The sequence below is a fragment of the Volvox carteri genome (assembly GCF_000143455.1).
Source record: "Volvox carteri f. nagariensis unplaced genomic scaffold VOLCAscaffold_9, whole genome shotgun sequence".
In the NCBI taxonomy this organism is placed as follows: domain Eukaryota; kingdom Viridiplantae; phylum Chlorophyta; class Chlorophyceae; order Chlamydomonadales; family Volvocaceae; genus Volvox; species Volvox carteri.
Window position 1 is genome coordinate 2,051,676 of NW_003307552.1, and position 14,373 is coordinate 2,066,048.

The 14,373-nt window shown below is 51.6% G+C and overlaps 2 protein-coding genes across 2 annotated transcripts in view; both read right to left on the reverse strand.

The window, feature by feature from the left end:
* The window catches only part of VOLCADRAFT_88678 (uncharacterized protein), a gene marked incomplete at both ends in the record, with an annotated part of 5,427 nt that extends 1,252 nt beyond the window's left edge, over window positions 1–4,175 (reverse strand). Inside the window, 6 exons of the mRNA XM_002948342.1 lie at window positions 908–1,125; window positions 2,140–2,273; window positions 2,761–2,966; window positions 3,211–3,243; window positions 3,550–3,625; window positions 4,117–4,175. Of these exons, the coding sequence (XP_002948388.1) occupies window positions 908–1,125; window positions 2,140–2,273; window positions 2,761–2,966; window positions 3,211–3,243; window positions 3,550–3,625; window positions 4,117–4,175 (726 nt within the window). The remainder of the gene's footprint in view (window positions 1–907; window positions 1,126–2,139; window positions 2,274–2,760; window positions 2,967–3,210; window positions 3,244–3,549; window positions 3,626–4,116) is intronic.
* Window positions 4,176–5,567: 1,392 nt separating this feature from the next.
* On the reverse strand, window positions 5,568–14,164 carry VOLCADRAFT_88679 (uncharacterized protein; the record flags this gene model as incomplete). The annotated part of the gene is made up of 12 exons (XM_002948343.1): window positions 5,568–5,588; window positions 5,663–5,718; window positions 6,577–6,612; window positions 7,064–7,096; window positions 7,811–7,868; window positions 8,446–8,508; window positions 9,240–9,494; window positions 10,364–10,426; window positions 11,634–11,797; window positions 12,270–12,371; window positions 13,054–13,132; window positions 13,934–14,164. The coding sequence occupies 12 exons, from the start codon at window positions 14,162–14,164 to the stop codon at window positions 5,568–5,570; spliced, it is 1,161 nt and encodes a 386-aa protein (XP_002948389.1).
* Between the last annotated feature and the right edge of the window lie 209 nt (window positions 14,165–14,373).

Here is a 14,373-nt window from a genome sequence, read left to right on the forward strand (position 1 = left end):
GGAGGCGATGGTGGAGGGGAGGGTGGAGCGGGCGGCTGAGGAGGGGAGGGCCTGGGCGACGGTGGCCTGGGCGGTGGTCGCGGCGGTGAGGGTGGTCGTGGCGGCGGACGGGGCGATGGTGGCGGACGGGGCGCGGGGGGTGCGCGAGGCGGCGAGGGTGCCGGAGGTGGAGGGGACGGAGACGGCGGCTCTGGACTTGGAGGTTCCGGAGGCATCTGCAGCACAGGGCAAGATCATAAGCGTACCGAGCAAACACGCAAAGCCGCACCCGTAGCAAATATGTCCACAACCGACAGACACGACGCGTACCCCAGGCTAGAAGGCCTGGCCTGGCCCCTTATGAACGTGTGATGCATGGCTGCCAATTCCCGAGCACGTTTTGCCACCCAAAACTTCAAAATCGTGAGATTTCACAATGTATAGGCCCCAAGCTTCCCCATGCATATGCATTCAGGATTACTCTTCTTAAATGGGGTGTGTGAGTGAATGTAGGGGTGAGACTGGTGCCCGTGGGCACGAACACAACCATCACGCGCTATGCATCTGCCGCCAGCCGCTTAGGGACCCCTCCAACTAACGAATCATCGCCGCGCTGGCATAGCTGCTACTACGTGAGGACCCGAGCCTTGTAGAAAGCAGTATAGAATGCACACTTAGCATGGTGTATCGACACTCCGAAGCACCTCCCGAGACACATAAAAACTCCGTCTTTCGTGTAAACTGGAAGGAGACATCAATTGGATGCTATGCCTCATGGACACTTCCAGCAGCGTGGCGAGTAGTCCTGCGTACCCCCAAAGTGGATAGCAATGGCATCGCTGTCGCTGAGCCTCACTGGCCCAGCCGCCCCACTACGAACGCCCACGTAAGCCTATGAGCTCGTTCGATCAGCCAATATTTCACTCACCCTGCCCTGCCACTTTGCCCAGAAGGGGTTGAGCTCCGACTGCAGGTTCCCGGTGAAGTGGCCCACCACCGCCACCGCCCAACGCTGAGGTGTGGTAGAGTCAAATATCAGGGAGGGCAGGTTCGACGCCACCACCACAATGTGAAGAGAGGCCCCGGCAGGAGGCGACGTGAGCAGCACCCGCTCAACGGTGTTGACGCTGTCGACAACGGGGTTAGCTGCATCATGCGGCCGGATAGGTGGCAGAGGGGAGCGAGGTAGGCAGGTCGGCCAGGGAAGGGAGGGTGGACTGTAAATCAGGCACGCATTGTGGTCAAACCCGAGGTCAGGGTAGGGAGCAATAGACGCCTAGACCTCTGGCAGCGGGTGCCCCTCTTTGCAACAAGCAATGCAACTCAGGATTAAAGCCATGCGTAGGCCCTTCATGCATGCATACATAGGTGCATACATGCATATATGCATTCATGCATACTAGGCACTACTGGTAGGGCACGGACCAATGCCCCCGGAGGTTCCGGGATCGAGACCTGTCAGGGAGCGAAAATATTTCCGTTGGTGGATGATAAAAGTGCCCCTGGTCGATGGACGATGGTGACCTGGGATAATCAGCGAGTTGCACCGCCGTCTATTCGACAGATTTTTGTTCGAAGCCGTTAGTACTCCCGCGAGTGAGTGCGGAACCTGCACGATCCACTAAGAAGTTGGCTAGGGTGACTTGATGAGGGTGTCCCGAAATACCGGGGAAGGCAGGGTCTGCCGGGTAGCGGCCGCAGGATGAAGATATGACCCCCCTGTCCCATACACGATACATGCATACATGTTAGCTAGGTGCCATGGTGTCATGTGCCCGACGCAAGCAAACACGGATGGTTGGGTATGGACTTGATTTTGTCGCGGGGTGCTTGGGTTTTCTCGGATGGCTATGGGAGAGCTTTGCGAGCCATTGAACCTCCCAAGGCCTTTGATGGCCTGATTAGGCTTGGTGACAGCACCCACCGGCAGTTCAATCAGACCCTCCGTAACACAATTATCCCTGGCTGCAGGCGCCCAAACAAGCTATAATACACGCGAAATGGACTAGGTGATTGGAACGGGCCTTGGCGATGCGCATGATAGTATTATCAGAAACGGAAAATCACCGGAACCCTCCCGGGTCCTATTGCTGCTGTCACCATTCACTTGTATATGAGCGTCGGGCACTTTCCACAAATATGAATTGGCTGTATATGCACCTGCATTTTCGTCGTTGTTGCCAATGTACTCCCAGTCGTCGACATAGACAAACAGGTCCAGGTCGTTGACAAGCGCTTGACCGGCGTTACTGTCAGCTGGGTAATCATAGTAGGTCAACACTATGGAGATGGGGCTACGAGGGAAGAAAGGGGAAGAAAGGGGGAGAAAGGGCACGGGGCGGAGGTTGAAAGCTGAGCTGGCATGCATGGGTGATGACCGCTGTGTAACCTTCATGACTGCGTGCAAGCCGTGTGGTGGTCTCAAGTGTTGCCAAAGACGACGGAACGGGGGGCTAAACGAGGACTGCAGTTCTGTGTGCATTATAAGGATATTTGGAATTATTGGTATAAACGGTCTCGTCAGATTTGCTAAGCAGCCTATGCACGGAAACATGCGGCTGTAGGGGAGTCAGGATCCAGGATCGAGACTCACTGGGAGAAATCGCCTCCCCAAGGCATTTCACATGTTGTGCCTTTTTGTCCGTTACCTGGGATGTCACGTGCTCCCATGCTTAAGCGACATTCACCACTTCTTGGCTCCCGGCGCTTGCGTCAGGGCGCTAACTTCGTTTATTCCACACGAGGGCAACTAATACTAACTAACTGGCAGGACGCTCTCACCCTGTGCCCGTCGCCACGATGCCACTGGCCGCCACAGCCTGCCCTGGGAAGGAGAACTCTCCGCGGTCCAGCAGCTGAAGATGGACCCGTGGGTCGGTGAAACCCGCCAATGGCAGTGAGCCAGCCATGTTCAGATGGCCCCAGCCCTGATTGCCGTTCGGAACGGAGGGCCCTCCTGGTGCATTTTGGGGCTTCGAGTTCGCACCCTGCGGAAGGTAGGGGAAATAGCTCACATCGCTGATACAACATCCTGATACAAGCTACGACAGATTTTCCGGTCCCGGAGTAACCTTCCTTATCCATCGGCCAACAGCTAGATATCACGTAAGCCCTACCAGAAATCATTCAATAGATTTTTTCACAGGATTCACTATTTTGTATCAATCCCATCCAACCGGTAATCAGCCAGCGCACCACATGATGATAACCAAGCAGGACACTCACACTCACCTGAAGGGCCCGGGCGCCCACAATTAAGACCGCCTGGTGCATGCATGGGGGCGCCGTCGCGAGGAGAGCAATCAAGATTAGCAATTAAACACTTACGGGACGTTGGGAGGACGACACGGCAGCAGCAATCAAGCCAGAAAGGGTATCTCATATAGTGTATGTCAGAAGCAGATTAATTGGAACGTACGTAATAAACCAGTCGAATGGGTGTGCGCCCTGCCCTGCTGCGTGGGTATGCAATATGCATGTCAGTGAATTAAAAGTGAACGAATGGTCAGAATGCACGAGATCACTGAAAGCTCCCCGCTGGCTGGTCCGTCGCGCGCGCATGTAACCTACCTTGAGCAGCATACCGGAGGGTGTGAAGGGCGTCGAGAGGGTTGCATTGGGTGTGCCGTACGGATAGAAGCCCAGCCTGCATGCGGAAAAAACGCCATAATGGGCGCTTGGGGACTGTTTGCTTATTACTTCCCACATCCCCCTTCGTGTTCCAAATGATCTAGTAGGAGGCAGGTTTGTCATTTGTTCTTCATTCGTCACGCCATTCATCTTTCTCCCGACATAAGTACCCCATCAGGTACATTATTATTAAAGCAGCCATAAATACTTCGTTATCTTCCTGATCGGTGTCTTACGTGCTAGGCTCACGCATGCATTTCTGTTGCGAACCACCTAACTGGTTCAGTTATGGTTGCTGCGGCGGCTGCGGCTGTCTGCCTGTGTACCAGCCTTTCATTCGGCTTTGGCTGATTTCGGAACGCTACCCGTCCGTAACAAATTTAATCACCTGTAACGACACTCTCCTGATAGGTGAGGACCGTCCTCACCTATTATACGAGAGTGCCGCCTCTAGCTGACCAAATTTTTACTGACGCCAATTACAGCGGAGTGCAGCTACGCACCCACCCACGCCTGCAGCGTCGTGTGCAGAATGGCATATAGCGCTGTTGAATGTCGTAATCCATTATTCCTAACTTTTCAACAGCCCCAAACCACCGTATACACATACACCGCGATGTTTCAGCGCACGCATGCACGATCTGGGTAGGATCGGTCGCTACGAACTGCTACGAGTACCACCTGCTGAATGTTCTCTCTCGGCATCTCAACACTAGCTCACTAATTTGCTTGCAGCAAGTGTTCAGCTGGCGGCTGACAAGGGTACTACTAAATAATGCATTTCCCGGTTTTTTCGCCGTGTAAACATGCCTAGTGCCTGATGATGGAGTTAGTTACAAGCCAACCATCTATCGAACCAGACTGGGCGTCAACGATATACGAATCGCGCATCACGCATGCGCATGCCCAAGTCGTAAGTAAGGTTCGCCAACTTACACCCCTCCTTGCTTAGCTAACCTATGCGGATCCCTAATGCAAATGGGAAGGGGTCTACATCCGATCCAACCGGCTTAGGCACATCTCTCTGTCAGCAGTCATTGGACTGTGCAAGGATTTTGCTTGCTTTATCAACTGATCATGAAACCTAGCCCATGATTTACCTGAAATACTGCCGGATGAGAGCTACCGTTCCCGCCGCCTGCAACGTGGTGGATGCACAGAAACCCCCACTTATATATAATGCCACAGGCGGGTTAGAAAATTGTGAGTTAGTGTTGAATCACAACTTCAGGAAAGTACCGATGGCGCAACAAATGGTATGTAGACTTTGTAACCCTGTCCCGGCCCGGGTTCGAATTCGGGCTGGCGCGGTTCTGAGCGGGAAGTGATGGGCCCTGTGGGCGCCGCTGAGACGGGCTAGGTCAAGGACGCCCTCAGCTGGAGGCGGTATGATGTTGTATCCTGGGTGCCTCACGGGATTTTGAAGTCCGCCGATACTCGGTACTTTTCTGAAGTCGTATTATGACAGTTAGTTAGTGCGTATGTTAGTATGATGTATGCATGAGACGATCGCGCGAATCATGCTCGCTTAGGGTGGACCTCGCAACAACAGAACAAGATAACGAACTGAACCCAAGCGCGCTATTTAAATGGCCCTGAGGACACGGGCCGTGGCGAAGCAACCGAAAAGCTTGCATCGCCCAAGGGCCTTACGCCAACTAACCCGGCTTCCGCAACGCAAGCCCGCATTAAGTGCTCCCACCTGCGCACTTTGTGTTAGGTATTCAAGTTAGTTATTAACCAGTAAGCGCGCCACAATAAAGCGCGCCATTCTGAAGCGCGCCACGATGTACGACGCTTGGGTGCCATTTCGGAATCGTGTTGCTATATAAGACGATATTGTTGTTTATTTTGTAATGTCATCTTTATTGCGCTCTTTTGATGTGCCAGCTGGCTTATGTCGTTCGACCCAAAGTGTAACAATTTGGCATCCCAACCAGAAACGGAGCCTTTCCATTTCACTTTGGGTATGCAGTTTGCTGGGGTTGGACGGAAGGCAATACAGCAGGTGTGTGCAATTAACAGGGTGCATTAATAAGCAGTTAGAACTCACCAATGGGGTCGCTGCAGACGTCCCCTGCCAGTTATTGGTAAATTCGCATCCCCCTCCTGCGATACGGTAGTACAGAGAAAGGGCAGGCAGGGTTTCGTTGCTTACTGTTACTGCGGCTGTTTTTGATGTGTATGCAGTGATAATCACGACACATTACGCATGTTTGCGTAGAACTAGAACCTATAAACAGATTTCCGTGTATATGGGATTAAGGGAAACATAACTAACTTGCTACTAGTTGACGAGCTACGAGTTCAAGCACATTTCCTTTTGCATGCTATGTTGTGCTTGGCTCTGGTGCAGTGCATCGTACTTTATTGTATTGCAGTAGCTGGCCGCGCTGGGAACAACTTGCCGCGCGTTGAATGCGCACTCTCGTGTATTATTGATGGTGTGTCGTACTGTACGACAGCCACTGCATGTACTATGGTTGTACTATGGTGTACGATGCAGCGCTGTGTTATGCTATGCTACGCTGTTTGTGTTGCACAATGTCGTGTTGCATTACGCTGTGCCATTATTATTTCCTTGGTACATGCCGCGTATGTGTGTGTGTGGTTGTTACAGTGGGCTCCAGACTCCCGAAGAGTAGAGCCATCGGGCCAGCTGGCCGTGCACTGCAGTAGAGACTAGTATACAAATTAGACCATCACCTCAGATGTATGTGTGCGTGGGAATGTAGCGTCTTATAGTCCATAGACCTTGCCACGGTATAATAATGGTTAAAATTCATTTTAAGGAGTGTAAAGGTCATGGCTCAAAGTGGCATAAATTCGTGCCATGCTAAATTCGTGCCATGGTAAATTCATGCCAGGTAGATAGGCCTGGGGAAAATAGGTAGTTTAGAGAGTGTGACACTCCTCCATATTACTGACTTCAGGCGAAGCTACTCATAATGCCTACTGACAGCTCACCTGAACCGGCAACCCCAGCGAAGAGTCCGCCATCGCCTGCGTTTGCAAAATGTACCCAGAGGGACATGCATGAAAAGGAAAGGATGCATGAAAGCAGCAGGGGGACGCGGCGGCATTCCCTCCGTCTCCTCATTGCGTATGCTTATGCATGCCGTTTCCTTGCTTGTCGTAGACGCGGACACGCTCAGTACGTGCGTGTTTGCAAGGGTAGCGCGCACCTAGCCGCACGTAAACGTTACACGAGCGCGTAATTATTACGCACTTTTTTACTGTAGCGATATAGCTTGCAGCTTTCTAGCGCGTCTTGGAACCCTAAAACTCGTCCAAAACTTTGCTGCTGCAACCTCTTCAAATTATATACCTAGCTAACAGCTAGAACTAGCTAGCCATTATTGTGAAACCGCACGCCGTAACCGAAACAACCGAAACGAGCCCAGCCGGCACGCTAGTGGCCATCTGCCATGCAGCAGTGCTGCAGCGAACCTACCAGGTGCAATGATGTCAGGCTTGATCCGCCCATCTGGGTGGAGTGAACGTGCGGCAGAAATGGGTTTTGGGGCCAAGGACGACGGGGAGGTCGGTGTAGCACGCATCGCAGTGGGTACAACAGGGACGAGAATCTATGTATTTTATATGTAGATAGAGGCAAACGGTGGTTATCGTAGTTTCAGGTGCCGGTGTTATTGCCGCACAAGCATATGGATACATGCGATGAGTTCATGCAATTAAGCAAGGAATGGCGTAGGATAGATTGACGACGACACAAGGCAAACCAGCAAACCCTATGATTATCGTACCGTCACGATATGATGTCGTGACGGAAAGCGATCCGTACAATTAGCGGTTGCGATTCGTAATTTCTACACCGTGCCGCTATTGCGATTAAGTTTTTTATAGCTTACTATATTCTAAGGTTAATGTAGCTTTCGACAGATGCCCAAACGACGCCAAAGCGACGGGGCGCAGGAGCCATACAACGCCTGTATGCATGTGTAGATGATGCAGGTAGCTAGGGCATGCGCACGCACTTATCATACAGTTGGTCTCTGGATAAATAGCACCTACTCACCTGTTTCCCTGCACTTGTTAGCTTAGCACGTAAGGTCCCCTTGCCACCCGACTCCCTCCCTTTCCCTCCCTTCCATGCACCCCACGCAGCACCATCCGCATGCATATATTCATCCCTCCGTTTCGTTACACCTGCAACCCAGCAAGCGAGCGCGCACTTGCTTACCGGGATCCGTGGGCCCCCAGGAGCTGAAGTCGGCAACGACATCCAAATCCAAACGGACCTGCGTGGCGGATTGATGATGAGATGGCGCCGTCAGGTACGGACAGAGCGAGCGAGCGGCCGATATGGAAGACATAAGTACAGCAGGCAGCAGCAGCGAGTTTATTTGCATGCACTCCGGATCGCCTGGGCCGTGTTTGAGTGTGAAGGGAGCGAGTAACAATCGCCCTCTACAGATTCCGAAGGGACGGTGGGTTCGTTACTGGTGAAGTGGCAAAAAGGAGCGGGGGCGAGAGTGGCCAAAGGGGAAAAAACTCCTGCCGGGAGCTGCTCAAAACTTAACTGGCTGTGCGTGTATGGCTGCGTATGGCTGCGTAAGGCTGAATGAAACCGTGGGATGGGGCGTACTTGACACGCATGCGGAAGATCATTACATCCATGCCCGCGCGGTGTGAACATAAGTGCGTGAGACCTAGGTAAACACCTATCCACTACACGGCGTTACAAGATTTGTATATGCACTACAGCTTGCAAGCTCAGCACAGGTGAGGGGACCCGTCCGTAAAAGCCGGGGGGCTTATATGGACATGACGTCACTACACGATGACGGTGCTTGATCCTGACGCAAGCCCGCTTACCGTATTGCCGGCCAGGAAGACCTTGCCGTATCTGCTGCGGTCGACCAGGGTGTTGCCCACGCTCTGCGGAAGAACAGATTATCACGTAATTGCACTTCTACTGTCTATGAAAGAGGCTGCAGTTGCTATGTATGCATGGCGGACACTTCGACGCGGTCATGCACCATATCGTGCCATGTATTAGGGTTTAATCATCCAACTGCTTTGCACAATTCAAGAAATCCACGGTTGCCGTACATTGGTCGTATCGTGCACGTATACGCGGCTTAGGCTGACTCAGCATGCCTTACCTGTTTGGGTGGCCAAACACACATACTAACTTGGTGGCGCCCACATGACGGCATGTGTTGGCTGTATGGCTGTATGTATGTACGTATGTATGTATGCCTTTCTGTGTATGCGTGTAAACAGCAACAGGTATACGGCACTATCTTTATGAATTAATTTATCAATCCATTGCTCGATCCATACACAGCATTGTGTGTGTGTGTGTGTGTGTGTGTGTGTGTGTTTGGAGTGCGTGTCCCAACACTCCTAGGGTCAGCAGCCAGAAGAAGGTATACTGCTCCCGACACGGGCACATACATACATACATTTGTACCAATTGGCTTCTTTACTAAATTACAGCCGTGCGTGCTTAGCACAGCAGCGAAGAACTGACAAGAAAAAATAACTGATGTTGCTTGGACGCATGTTCCCCCATGCATATCTAATCAGCCTGTACATATGGGTACAACTTAAGCACAGCTGTGCAGAGCGAGTATGTCACATGCGTCTCGATAGTGTGCACGTACCCTCAGAATCATGGACATAGGCAGGCCGTCAGCGGCCGTTGGGTAGGGTGGGGACAGCACAAGATTGCTCGCGCTGCTGCTGAAAGCTATCACGATCATGGCTGCACCGCCGGCCCCGGCCACGTTTCTTCCCTGGACGTCGAAGTCGCAGTCGACGCGGTTTACTTGAGCCACCAGAACCACCTTTCCCGCCACTTCCGCAGCATTGTCGAGAGGATCACAGGCTGTGATGGGATCTGCAAGCACTAGCTCTTGCTAGGGTTATGGTATTGAGATGGGCAGCAGGGGCGAATATGATGTTGAGGTTAAATACGGGAGGCTTTGAGGACGTATGAAAAGACCAAGATGTGGAAAACCCGGGATTGCCCCTCTGTTGCGCGGTAGTTCCCCATCCTAGGCAGGTCATCCACAGTGCTCACAAAACACTCCTCGCTAGTCACTGTCTTACCCCGTCCCCAATCCCGGAACCACCGCGGAACCCCGGCGGCTAGTAGTGCCCTCTGCCCCGAACAACGCCCGCTGCGGTGGCCCCTTGTGCTCGCCGCAAAGGTAGTGCCTCGGCCTGGGCGTGTGAGCGCGTGACTCGTTACCAGCCGCAGGCGCGCCGATTCCTAAGTGAGAATCAGTACCTACGGTACATGCTGTTCCTTGTTGTTTGGATTGCCGCCATGATGAGCGTGAGCAAGCCTTCATGCACCGACAGAGTCCCATGCGCCGGATGTGAACCAGAAACCCTACTAAGTGACCGCTAGCAATTGTTTTTTACATAATCTAGATAACAACACTTCTATATTGCATTACGGCAAGTGGTTCCTAGGGCATGCCGTATTTATAGCCGAACCTGGGGCACATGGTTTCTGCCAGACGATACCAAATAACTTTCAGGAGCGAGCACATTGTGTATGCTCTCCTTAAGCTATTTCATTTTTGTTGGGTGGGGCACAAAATTGCGTTTCCTAACCCCTCCTTTGCCTGGGCCGACGAAGGTAGCCATTTCAGACATTAATGGTGAGTAGTGGGACAAAAACACAATTTAGGACGGAATCGCTTTCCATGCAACGTCTAATGACGCGCACCAGCCATTGCACGCCTCCCTTAAGCAGACAGTATTATTGCTTGCTTACCAAGGTGCCATTCTGGAGGAGCGAGGCCAGCAGAGGTCTGTCGGTATTCTCCTCTGGCACGAACTGAACGAGTGGGGTTATTACGAAACGTGCATACAAAGGCAGGGGCACGGGCGGTGGCCGGATTTAGTGTCACGCTCCGGCTGTGCATTGGATACAACGACAGCAGCGACTAAGTCACAATGAGTACGGCCGCTTCAGTTGTTGTTAAAAGAAGTACTTTCTATCCGTCCGAGGATTATATGACGGGGACAAGGAAGGAATGCCACCTTCTTGCGGAGAAACATTGGCATTTAACGTTACAGGCACGGTTGCGGGCAGACACAGTAGCCCCCGTACAGAGACGCATCTGCAGTACGGCAGCTGCCAATTGGGTCTATTTGGGGCCCATGCGCGCCCGCGTCTCCTAACTGCCGTCGCGTAGATCATTCTGACGAGGTGTGCCCAGCTGCAGGAACGTGACCCTAGATCCCGGTTGGGCCCCAGTTGGGTTTCTAGGACACGCCGCCTCTCCCGCTGTGCGCGTGTGTGATTGCGGTTATCGGGGTTTCAATTTTTTGATGTTAACTTCACCTATCCAGATATATAGGTGCTTGAAGTGTTTTGGGGTCCGCTGGCGGACCTTTGCGATGCACTATCTATTGAGGACCGGCTTCACCGCCGTCTTGAAGGGAAAACATTTCATGGGTTGTGGCGTCGGGCTTTGCAAAGGAGAATTGCCGTAGGGTCTGGTGGCCGTGGGATTTTGTGTTGCCGAGTCGGTATGGTTAGGCTGTAACGATACCTGATAACGAGGAGCAATAAAAAGCTGGATCGGAACACAATGACTGAAATTGTTCCCTCGCACACAGCAGTACGTGATGCGCGCAAGGCTCGGGGGAGGAGAGTTACATGAAGTGTTGTGCGTATGTGCGACGATGGCGGCCCTGTCACGCGGTGCTTAGCTGCGGCGTATGTAATAATCCGCCAAGCTACTCCTGGACGAACGGCAAATGTAACTCCAGCGAGTACGTAGCCATAGCAAGATAGTCCAGAGGCCAACGGGCCACCCTCTCTAAGCCTAACAGATAGACCCAGACACTGCTCGGCTCAAAAACTGTAGCACACGATCTTATGCCTCATTAAAACCTAGGGTTTAAAAGCTACCCAGATGCTAATATCTGCGGAAACGTAAGTGGAGATGCAACCCTGATCGGGCGATTACTGAATTATTTCGTCAGAGGCGATGCTCATGAGCGACTGAGGAATACATCAGGGCTAGAGAGCTCACCTTACGGAGATCTGAGCCGCCGGTACCCGGTATCGTACTGTTGATGAAGTACAACGCTCCAATAATGTTCGCTGATGCCGGTGCACGATAGCCAGCGCCGACGGCTACCACATTTTTTGCGGTCGCAGGCGCCGCAATCGTGCTGGTTGCGTACCCCATCCCGCCTGCATGGCTTAGGGCGGGTTTTAGGGTTATCGGGTTTTGGGGGTTTAGGAATCAAAGTTTGCAGGCCTTGAGATGAACGAACGCCGCTTGCGCGTATGCTTTGCTTGTTTCATTTTGCGCAGTGTGTGTATGTGTATGTGTATGTGTATGTGTATGTGTATGTGTATGTGTGTGTGTGTGTGTGTTTTATAAACCTTGTGGAGTTGCGTTACTCTCCGAAGGTGTAACGAACCCATACACGCCGGAGGCCCAAGGGCTAGTCTAGGGCTGTCCAAAATGGATAAAAAAACGCAAATCAGATCCAAAAGACTATTTTAGAATATCCAATCACTCAACCTGAGAAAAGAAAACAACTATGCCGAACTAATTGAGAGAGCTACCCAGGCTGGTTCTTTCGGTCGACCCAGACAGGTGCAACTTAAAATGGAAGGAAAAATGACTACAAATGTGCATCCACCCCATCCATCTCACCGTAATTTCCAGCCGCGACGAGCGAAATGAAGTCGGGGTTCTTCCACAGGAACCTGTCGAAGGCTGGCAAGTCAAGGATCACCATCAGCAAGTAAAGGATCACTGAGGATGTGGACAGAAAGTACACCATTCCGGTGCGGTACAGGGTGTGAAGTGATTGATGTGCGGGGGAAGGGAGGGATATAATCAGCAGCAGCCCTTTGCGAGGATATCCGCAGTTAACGGGTGCGTGCGATGGGAGCTACCCTAGCTAGCTAGCACGGCGTTTCAGCGTCGTGTATATCATATATATATACTATCATATATATGATATATATATATGATAGTATATATATATGATATATATACTATATATATGTGTTGTGGTTGATAGGTTCCTGTAATAAGAATCTGCAATATACCAAATTCTTGGCAGGTACCTTGGAATTTCGCGGCATATGGCACGATCCCAGCTGTATAGAGTACAGAAGATAGATACATGACAGCTAGGGCGCAAAGGATTACATAGGGCCCCGTGCATGTGCTCGGGTCCGGCAATCCAACGAAAACAATTGCAAGGTCGCGATGGGCAGATAGATACGAAAGCCTGCTCGGATCGTTTGAGCCGTAACTAATGCATAACGAACCGTCACAGTACATAATGCGTTAAAGTTGGGCCGTATTTTGCAATAATATTCTATTGCGGACAGTGTGGAGTGGCGAACCCATTTAAAGCACTGATACTTATATACAAATCAATCCATCTACGCCGTTCGTAACCCGGAACTGAACATTGAATGCTCACTTCGAGACTTGACGCTGTACCCTAATCCGTAGCTCCCCCAGGAGTCGCTGGTGATGAAGGCGCCCGCAGCCGCATGTACCTGAGGTTAACCCGTTTGCACACATATGCATGCCGGGGGGAGCCGGGTAAAGTGGAATCGCATAGAGAGGCAGCAGGAAGGTGCATATGTGCGTTAAGCCTTGGTATAGTAGCTGGATGGCCGCGGAAAAAAGGCTGGCAGAGCGCCTTAGCGCTAGATGATGTGCGCGCTTTACTGCACGTACTACAGCTGCCACATTTGGATTTATATCTATAAACAGGCCTAGGACAAGGCGGGAAGTTAGGATATCGCTCAGTAAGCAGCAGATGCTTTATCAGCAGGACATGCAAACATTTTAAAAATGTGAATTATTTTTTACGTTAGAGTTCCCCATGACACGACGTTTGGAGGGAGCGTGTAGCGCATGCGTGCCTAGTTGCAGGCAATGGGCCCTACCGTGGCCACGCACCGTACGATGGAATGGAAGCACACATCCATACACACACATATATATGAATAGACACATACACAACACGCAGATGGAGGTACACTGTAGTAGTTGGCCACTAATGGAAAAACCCTAAGATGCTGGCGGAGCGCCTTAACGCGTTATTATATATAGATACGTGTGACACGTGTGTCGTACCATCTACAGCTACAGGCATACATGGCGTACACACATACAGACATGAACACAGACATACAATCGCACAGACACACAATCCCGAGGACGTCGAGGACAGCGACAGTTGGACACATGCATAGAAGCTAATACAACGCGGTAGTTATCTGATGCATAGCTTGGCTTGATTGCTAATAATCGCCTTCAGGCCCTTCGTCCATACAAACCCTCCAACGTACCGGTAGATACTCGAGATCCACTTGCTCGATATTCATTAAAAGCCTGGTTTCAATACCAAAGTCCACGACACTGAGACGCGCCGCGGGTGCCACCCCAGTGGCTAAGTCCAGGCGGATGCTGCCGCTGCGATCCGAGCTGACGTCGTCCAACTGCGCGCCGGCGATGCTGCTGGCGCACTTCGTGCCGTGGCCGCTAACATCGTATACGTCGCCTAGACCTGAACGTTCCATCGTTTATTTTTCCATATGGATAAAAATGGACAATGGAGTTTCAGACGGAATGAAGAAGGAGGTTGTGTTATTAATGGCGAGGTTTGCAAACAGATATAAGGTCGCGACCAGCCTTTAATTGTAAGGGTTATTATACATGTAGGGGATCAACCATGCGTACATGCCTGGGCTGCGTAAATTTTGAACAACAGAGCACAATGCGAACGATT